Source organism: Paramacrobiotus metropolitanus, unplaced genomic scaffold, assembly GCF_019649055.1.
Source record: "Paramacrobiotus metropolitanus isolate TYO unplaced genomic scaffold, Prichtersi_v1.0 Parri_scaffold0000052, whole genome shotgun sequence".
Taxonomy (NCBI): domain Eukaryota; kingdom Metazoa; phylum Tardigrada; class Eutardigrada; order Parachela; family Macrobiotidae; genus Paramacrobiotus; species Paramacrobiotus metropolitanus.
This window is the reverse complement of record NW_026570272.1, coordinates 546,276-554,808: the sequence shown is the minus strand read 5'-3', so window position 1 is coordinate 554,808 and position 8,533 is coordinate 546,276. Positions and strand designations below refer to the sequence as shown.

Genomic DNA, 8,533 nt, shown 5'->3' with positions numbered 1-8,533 from the left:
GAATCAAATTAATTCAATTATTGTTATTTCGTTTACAATTTGCATTCCAAGAGCAAACGATTTTCTAATCTGGTACTTCAAATACCTGTAGACTTTACAGCTAATACCTGAAGAATAACAAACATGCGGTTATGTGAGATAAACAAGCCTTAACTTCTGGATTATTCTTCGTACAATAATTATAATGTTTGTTCTACCTGATTGGACTATCTAATCGCAAATGCTCTACACTCTCTGTTACTGCGAACAGTGAGTGCAACGACCGAAAAGCCAGATCACTGTAGGAGCGGGACGACTGCCTTTGAGCTTTCGGCTGGGTATCATTGGACTGCGTGCGATGAGAAGCTGCCGGCCGTGCCGAATTGAAGATGCCTGGCGAAAATTCTCCGATTGGTCGGTTTTTTTGAAAATTAAATAAACCGACCAATCGAAACATTTTCGCCAGGCAGCTTCATTTTAGCACGGCCCGGCAGCTTGTTTTCGCACTCAGTCCATTATGTAGAAATGGTCTTCTACGCTGAAAAGTGAAAACAGAAGTATACAGTTGTTGGCAACAGTAAGTACGAGGCAAGCGACAACTCTTTCCCATCGCTTTAGCAAATTTTATCACTTTCCCTGCTGCATCTTACCCGTGTGCAGGCGCTCACGTGATACTGATATCGTATCCATTGTAATCAGCGCTTACTGAGCCGGCGATAAAATCTCGCCTGCCGTGCTCTTCTCTGTATTCTTTATCAGTTTTCACAATCAACTATAGCTGCAAACCGACGTGAAATGGCTGAAATCAAGTATCACGTGAGCGCCTGCACACGGGTAAGATGCAGCAGGAAAAGTGATACAATTTACTAAAGCGATGGGAAAGAGTTCCATGGCGATTTAAAACCCGGCAATGTTCTAGTAAGATGCCTGCCAAATGGGAGGAAAAGATTGCTAACCGGTGACTTGGATGATTTAGTGCAAATGCAGGAAAGCGTCACCCGCTCCGGTGATATATCCCAACTTCGTGGAACTGTACGCTACATGTCACCGGAGATGTTGAGAAAGTTCTGTCACTTCCACGCTGAATTTCCAGGAAGAAAAACCGATATGTGGAGTTTGGGATGCATCATACTAGAGATAGCCGAATATTATGTGTACAAAAAGGCTGGGCAACTATACGAAAAAGATGGAAAAATCCTTAACGTTAGAAGTATTGCTACTGAAGTGTATTTTGCCTCGTTAATAATATATAACTATGTACCCTTCATCAGTTCGGACATACCAGCACGTTTGGCGGCGTATGCCCGCTTGTGCTTGAAGCAAAATCCCAAAAAGCGGATATCTGCCAAAGGTCTGCTGCAAGAGTTTGCAGTTTCTAGCCTCGATATATTTGCAAGCAACACCTTAATCGGCAATATCCGCATGTTAAGTTTTGACCCAGTAACAAGCCAAATGCAAGCTCGTGAACTCGGAGTACCACGGGATTTGCCACTGAGGTTATGCGACTTTCAGCTAAGCATTCCGAAAAGGGAACTGATATCCCGAACTATCACTAGCGACAGGAAAAACGAATTTTTTCTATGCGATCTATCTCGGGGAAGGTGGCGTTCGATGCGGTTAAATAACGATATCAAAGGGGCTCCTTCACGCTTCCGCATTCCCGTAGTAATCGACGACATGATCTATTATTTTCGGGATATCGACCTTAAACATGGCCATGAACTTGTGGCAAAAAATATGCGCAACGGCAGCGTCAAGCTTATGCGCAAGCCCGTTGTTCAATGGTAAGTGGTATCACTGGTCCGTGATATACGAGGTACGAAGCATTTATATAATAGTTGATTGTACCGTATAACGTTTTATGCTTACGTTGCGCGGTCGACAGCGAGTGCATACACAAAATATTTCCGATACGTGAAACTTATTCAGTGTCCCTCTGCAGGTTTAACGTTTCGGCAGTAGCTGAGTTTGGGCAGAAAATATTATACGCTCACAACAAATAAATGTCTGACCGGGCTGGAGCTGTACGATCCTCTGTCCGACGAATGGACGTTTTTATCACATCTCCCACAACGCTGCCAGCTTAGTATGGCTGTTGTGAACGGCTACGTGTACATCTTGGGTGGCACGATTAAAGAAGGCTCGTCCCCATGGTCGTGGGACGCTACAGCCGGCTGTATCCGCTTGAACGTCAAGACTGCCACCTGGGAGAATATACATTTATTTCAACAACCAAGATACGGACATTCCGCTCGTGTTGTGAACGACAGGATATACGTATGCGGCGGCAGAAATGACGCCGGTAATCGTAATCACGCACTTTCCCTAGAAGTTTACGATAGTGTTCGAGCGGAAGCCTGGACGACTGTCGTATTATCGGCACAAGACCAGAAATTACTGCGGAACATGACACAATTTGGAGTGTCCATCGGAATGAAATAGCCAGCCAGTTCAACTGAATTACCTAGCAAATATACATAGCATTTTTTGGAACTTCAGGAAAATTCTGCTCAGTACTTCGATGGTTTCCTCAGTAGACACGCTACTGTATGCTAGATGGCTGTTTTGATTTTGCTAAAAGCCCTAGTAAAAGGCACCCACCACATAAAATTCTTGCAATGTACACAGAAAACAAAGTGTCCATTTGAATGCATATATTAGATTTTAATTGCTGAGAATGCTCTTCTAGAACACAATCAGTGCACGACGCGTATGTGAAAAACGGTTCAGTGAACTCATGAAAAGTTGTGCAATTGAATTATGAGGGAGCGGAGAAAGAGAACGAAGAGAAATAGAAATAGAACCCGTTGCTAAAAATCAGTAGTTAAAATAACCGGTTGTTGACAAATCCTTAGTACAGTCTGTACATATACAGACATTTCTATCATAAATTTCTGTACATAAATTTCTATCATAAAGGTACAAATAACATATATTCAGTGTGAAATTGCGCAATGAGCGAATGCCACTACACTACAGAGGCACGTCTACAACAATGTGGAATTTGCTCCTCAGAAGATTCAGAATAATTATAAAGGATTAAAGACAAGTAATTCATAATTTATATCGATAATTTACAATTTTAGATCGATAATTGGCATGCATCAGCCATGCCAAATGCATGCAAAGCGTAACTAAGGTTGCGTGGGGCGCATTTGCATGGATTTTGTCGTAATCCGTGAATTTGTTGTAGCTGTGTCGATGCGATGGAAATTACGTGGTAAGCTTGCACTAGCAGCCTCTAGTACTAGCAGCGTTATTGGCATCCTGGGAAAGGCAAAAAGTTCTGACAAACAATAAATGATGGAAAAAATGTAATTCCATGAGATTTTTAAGAATAAGTCAGCAAAGCCCTCCCTTTCGGCTTTTTTCAGTTAATAACTGATTTTTATCAATGGAGCTCAATATTAACCTTGCTGCTAGTCTTATGCGCTCGCTCCAGCTTAGAAAATAATGTCTTCACGAACTGTCCGTAGGCTGGAGAAACCATAAAATATTCTTGAAAGCTGTCTAAATATTTGCCGATTTGTACGCACACACTATCCTGCCTAGTTATGTCGTAAAACGGTAAAAATTTTAATTTGGCGTTAATCCGCATAACAATAGCGAAAAACATTCAGGTGGAGAATTTAAAGCTGACGCGAATAACAAAGCGCTTACCATAAAATTGCACCATGTCAGAAATCTTGACAGTGCTTTATTTTATATTTATAGAGATTAATATTGTCTGGTCGAGGATAATTTTGTTGCAGTGTACTTTAATTTGGAGTTCCGAGTTAGAATCCGTAGCCGAAGCGCCCTACCTATTCAAGTTTACTCACTACTGTACGGCTTTCTGCTTCGGATAAGAGCGTATTTACAAACTAGACAGTAATATATGTGTTTGTAGGGTGTGATGTGATAAAGAGGTTTTAGTACTTTTAGAATGCTGTTTGTACAGTGTATAAAAGCTCGGATTAACCGATTATGATATCTAATCGTAAAATACTACAAAGTAGTAATTAGTACACACTCTAAGACCGCATTTAAAGCAGTGACTGAAATTATTTAACAACATGAAAGAAATATCTGTGCTGTTGTAGCCTTTTTCGCTTTTGCTGGGCACAGATATGTAGAATAAATTTTCTGTAAATTAATCTTATGCAGATAATTCGCTTTTTGGTTTGTTATGTTGCAACAATAATGGGAAATATTTGGTACAAGGCGCCCGACAACCGCGACGCTGAAATCGTAGGGAGAAATTGCCGGTATAATTATTCAACTACTGATTTCATTGCAAAAGGAGCATTTGGCGCAGTTTATAAAGCTACAATTACGGAACGTGGCAATTATGCGGGAGAGGATGTTGTTGCCGCTAAAGTTGTTCATCTTGAAGCTCAGTCCGAAATTATTGTTAATCCGACAACCTGGGCGGAAAGGCTTGCCAGGTTACGGAAACTCCCGAATTTAGTGCACGAAAACCTAGTACCGCATCATCAAGTTTGCATAACGAGATCTTCTAACGGAGTGACATTACAGATACTGATGGAGCTTTGTAGCAGTGAGTTACGTAATTTTCTTGACATATATGCAGTCACTCACATGTCGAGGCAAGACAGTATGTTGCAGGTGATTTATCATTTTTCCTCAAAGAAGCAAAGAAGGACACAACTCTCTTTAGCAGCTACCAAGTCGTTGAACGTTACTGTCGCGACATCACAGTTGGACTGCATTTCTTGCATGCGCAGGGAATCATACATGGGGATCTGAAGCCTGGAAACGTCCTAGTGAAACGCCTGCCAAACGGAAGCAGGATGTTGCTAATCGGTGACTTGGACGATTTAGTTCAAATGCAAGAAGCCGTTACTTGCTCCGGGGATATATCACAACTGCGGGGAACCGTACGCTACATGTCACCCGAAATGCTAAGAAAGTTTTGTACATCAAGCGATGAAACTCCCGGCCGAAAAACCGATATATGGAGCTTGGGTTGCGTAATACTGGAGATGGCCGAATGCCATGTAGGCAAAGAAGCTGCACAGCTGCATGTAAAAGATGGAGAAACTGACAACCTTTGCAGTATTACCCCGGCCAAATTCGCCTCGAAAATAATCGACGGCTACGTACCATTTATCAGGGAGGACATACCGGTACGTTTAGCGGCTTGTGCACGGCTTTGCTTGCAGCAGGACCCAACAAGCAGAATATCTGCCATAGAAATGCTGCATGAATTACCGGTGGTGACCGTCACGGTGTTTGCTAGCAACGCAGCTCTCGGCTGTATCCAGGTTTTAAATTTCGACCCAGCAACAAATAAAATCCATGCTCACGAACTGCGTACACCTGGAGACTTGGAAATACAAATAAGATCCTTTCAGCTTAGCATCCCGAAAAGAGAGATTGTATTCCAAACCATCACAAACGATAGTAGAACGAAACTGTATGTCTGGAATATGAACACGAATGATTGGAAGAAATCCTTCACGCCTCATCATTATGATCCAGTTACCTCTGACTGTCATTTTCCGGTGGTGGTCAATGACATGATTTGTTATTTTCGCTTTGATCATGGCCGTGAGGCCCGTGAATATGATTTTGTGCAAGAGGAAGTATGCAGTTATTTTCGCTATGATCATGGCCATGTGACCCGTGAATATGATTTCGTGCAAGAGGACGTATGCAATGCCAATGCTAAGGTTATGCGGCTGTTCCAGTGTAACGGGTAAGCATAGTGTAACGGGTAAGCCCGTTACATTACCCGTTACATTACCCGTGTAACGGGTAATGTAACGGGTACGTATTATAGTCGCACGAAATAGCGACTTGTTTGGTATTTCGACGAATTCCATATTCGGGCTCCCCTTTAGCTTCGAAAATAACGCGGAGCCGGCCTTGCTTGTAATACAGCTAGAAAAATTAGGAGCAACAAATGTCGCACTTCAAATGTGCTATGTAACACGAGTTCGGTCTTTCGTCGTAGGTTAAACATACACATATCGGCGGTTGCTGAGTTTGAGCAGAAACTGCTATATGCTTACAACTATTTTTTGGACGATCTCTCCACCGGGCTGGCACTGTACGATTCCCTATCTGGCGAATGGACTCATTTACGAGATCTCCCGCAAGCGCGCAGTCGGTTTAGTATGGCAGTCGTCAACGGTTACGTGTACATTCTGGGTGGCAAGGTCAGAGAAAAACCGTCTTCATATTTGTGGATTGCTACAACGACCTGCATTCGCTTGAACATCAGAACAGCGGAATGGGAGAGTATTCATCATCTTCGAAAACCGAGATGCCGGCACTTGACTGGATTTTTCAACGACAGAATATACGTATGCGGAGGCCGAAATGACGCAAACGAACATGCACTGGAAATTGAAGTTTACGATACTGCCCGAGAGGAACCCTGGTCTACCGTCGCACTATCGGCACAAGATCAGCAGCTACTGCGGAAAATAATCCTTGGGGAGGAATAATAATCATTTCAGCTAGTTGATGATACAAAAATACGTCTGTTCTTGGATATGCCAAGCAATTTCTTTGAAATGCAGCCTTCGATCATTTTCACAGAGCGGTTAATACAAAAACCATTATTTAAACTACCACTAATTTTGGTATTGATTAAATATTAAAGTATGCATTTGCTTCATTGAAACAGCTTGCTTCGCGGAAAATTTAATTGGTTGAAAAATTGAAATGTAATATACTGGTAGCACGATAGCGATACTGTATTTCATTGCAATTGACGTACTAAAGGCAGCCACGTAACTCGCGCATCCAGCGGTCGCTAGCACCTGTGTTGCAGAGGAAATTTAACCCTACAGGACATAATATGTAGTGCAAAGAATAAGTCTTTGACAAGGTTCAACAGAGTTTTCGTACTGCCGGCCGCGTTACATTTGTTGCGGGCAAATCGTAAACGAATTAACTTACTAATCAAGCATTTCCCGGTCTGCACCTCTTACTTTTGCAGAGTTTTACTTCATATTTACTTTCTCGACGCGGCTACTCTTACTTTTACTTTACTACTATTTAGTTTTCCGTTTTGCGGCTTTTTCCTTTTTACTTAATGAGTAAAACACAAAAACGGCTTACTAAGTAAGGTAATAACTAAAACAAGAAAAACGGCCTACTAAATAGGTTTACTATTTACTTTTTGCTAAGTAAAATAACACTACGAGGAGGAGCTACCTTGGCCCGATCAAAGGCAAATGCGCGACCATGAACCGATCACCCTGCCCGAGCATGTTAACACTGGGCCACTTGGGTGTGCAATACGGCTAGCCACCCAGCGATGGCGGCGCAAAATGGTCAGCAGTCTCAGCTTTCAGCACAAAAATCTAAACACTTCTGCTTCTGCACTCTTTTTCGAAACTTTCTTATTTTAAAAGATGAAAAGAAAAATAAAAATTCTGAAGATAAATAACAGAGCCATTCATAGTAAAAGAAGAAAATCATAGGTGATGAAATTTCTCGTAGGCAGAAATAGAATAAACGGTCCCAAGCAAGAACAAAAAACCAGGCAGTTATGACTAACTTAGTTCAAGAGAGGTAGTTTTTTTTTATAGAAAAAGAACTGTCTGCTTTTTTCTCGAATTTTTGGAATATTACATACTTCACAAGCTTTAAAAAGGGGGGGATGGCACAGGAAAGTGAAAAAACGCTTGTTTGAACTGGAAAGCTCACTGGCGCTTAAGTTCTGCTTCTTGCAGTTGCCGTCGCGGGGTGGTAAGACGTGTTGCACACATATGGAAACAGTGATCAGTTTATGGTCGCGCATATGCCTTTGATCGGGCCAAGGTAGCTTGTCCTCGTACTTATAGGCCGATGGTGGCCGCAGCAGGCTGTTTTCGCTTGAAGGTCAGAACTGCCACCTGGGAAAATATTCATTTACTTCTAAAGCATGCGTGGCATTCGGCTTGCGTCGTTAACGACATGGTATACGTACGGCGGCAGAAATGATATACAGTACTCTGAGAGATAATCATGCACCTTTAACAGCAGTTTACGATACTTTTTGGGAGGAAACCTGGTCGATTGTCGATTACCAACCTGCCAATTTAGATGAACTACAATACATTACACGAATTTTTGCTGTTTTCCGCCACTATTCTATCTGGCGAACCTTTGTGTTTTCGGTTTTGTAAACCGTCGCAGATCGAAAACCACATGGAAAAAGAATAGCAAAGGATTTCTACAAGCAACTAACCAAACGACGCTGAACGAGAAGACCAGCCATCGTCAGACAGTCACCGCAGGTGACATGTCACGCTCTCTGAGGATAAAATATCATACATCCTTAAACAGCGAAGGCGTTTTTCATGCAGAAATCATCGAAAGGGCATCCTAAAATGTTTTACTTTTAAATTCAAGGAAAGTCGACTTTTTTGGTTTGCTCGACTGAGTGGCAAAGAAGTTACTTACAAGATCTTTCGTTACAAAAACTGCTTCACTGACTGAGGTATATAACTGTCCGGTCATTACCCTTTGCGCTTGGAAATTTTGCCTTTTCCTAATTTTTAAAATTTGAAAGATAAATACCGCCACAGACTCCGAACCTCATGGTCCGCTACTC

At 42.0% G+C, this 8,533-nt stretch overlaps 2 protein-coding genes across 7 annotated transcripts; both read left to right on the top strand.

Annotated features, from left to right (window-relative positions):
- Positions 1-299: 299 nt before the first annotated feature.
- Positions 300-2,674, top strand: LOC129592429 (uncharacterized). 5 transcript variants are annotated; one of them, XR_008690972.1, is made up of 4 exons: positions 300-556; positions 899-1,189; positions 1,251-1,763; positions 1,922-2,674. XR_008690972.1 is itself a non-coding variant. In XM_055488462.1 (4 exons), coding segments are annotated over exons 2-4 (870 nt in total). In that variant the 5' UTR covers positions 358-393; positions 461-555; the 3' UTR covers positions 1,983-2,674. The 5 variants fall into 5 exon arrangements, 4 of the variants coding, with proteins under 4 accessions (XP_055344439.1, XP_055344438.1, XP_055344437.1 ...); XM_055488462.1 differs by having other exon boundaries at positions 358-393; positions 461-556; positions 956-1,763; XM_055488464.1 differs by having other exon boundaries at positions 903-1,763.
- Positions 2,675-4,047: 1,373 nt separating this feature from the next.
- Positions 4,048-6,622, top strand: LOC129592362 (uncharacterized). 2 transcript variants are annotated; one of them, XM_055488376.1, is made up of 3 exons: positions 4,048-4,519; positions 4,588-5,680; positions 5,939-6,622. In XM_055488376.1, the coding sequence occupies exons 1-3, from the start codon at positions 4,120-4,122 to the stop codon at positions 6,432-6,434; spliced, it is 1,989 nt and encodes a 662-aa protein (XP_055344351.1). In that variant the 5' UTR covers positions 4,048-4,119; the 3' UTR covers positions 6,435-6,622. The 2 variants fall into 2 exon arrangements, with proteins under 2 accessions (XP_055344351.1, XP_055344352.1); XM_055488377.1 differs by having other exon boundaries at positions 4,578-5,680.
- Positions 6,623-8,533: the final 1,911 nt, after the last annotated feature.

What these genes read in the sequence shown, in the direction of transcription:
- LOC129592362 (XM_055488376.1), top strand. Translation starts at nt 4,120, where the DNA reads ATGCAGATAATTCGCTTTTTGGTTTGTTATGTTGCAACAATAATGGGA. An exon ending in ACTGATGGAGCTTTGTAGCA is followed by an intron (nt 4,520 to 4,587) that starts GTGAGTTACGTA and finishes AGTATGTTGCAG; the next exon opens with GTGATTTATCATTTTTCCTC. An exon ending in CGGCTGTTCCAGTGTAACGG is followed by an intron (nt 5,681 to 5,938) that starts GTAAGCATAGTG and finishes CTTTCGTCGTAG; the next exon opens with GTTAAACATACACATATCGG.
- LOC129592429 (XM_055488462.1), top strand. An exon ending in CGCAAGCCCGTTGTTCAATG is followed by an intron (nt 1,764 to 1,921) that starts GTAAGTGGTATC and finishes GTCCCTCTGCAG; the next exon opens with GTTTAACGTTTCGGCAGTAG.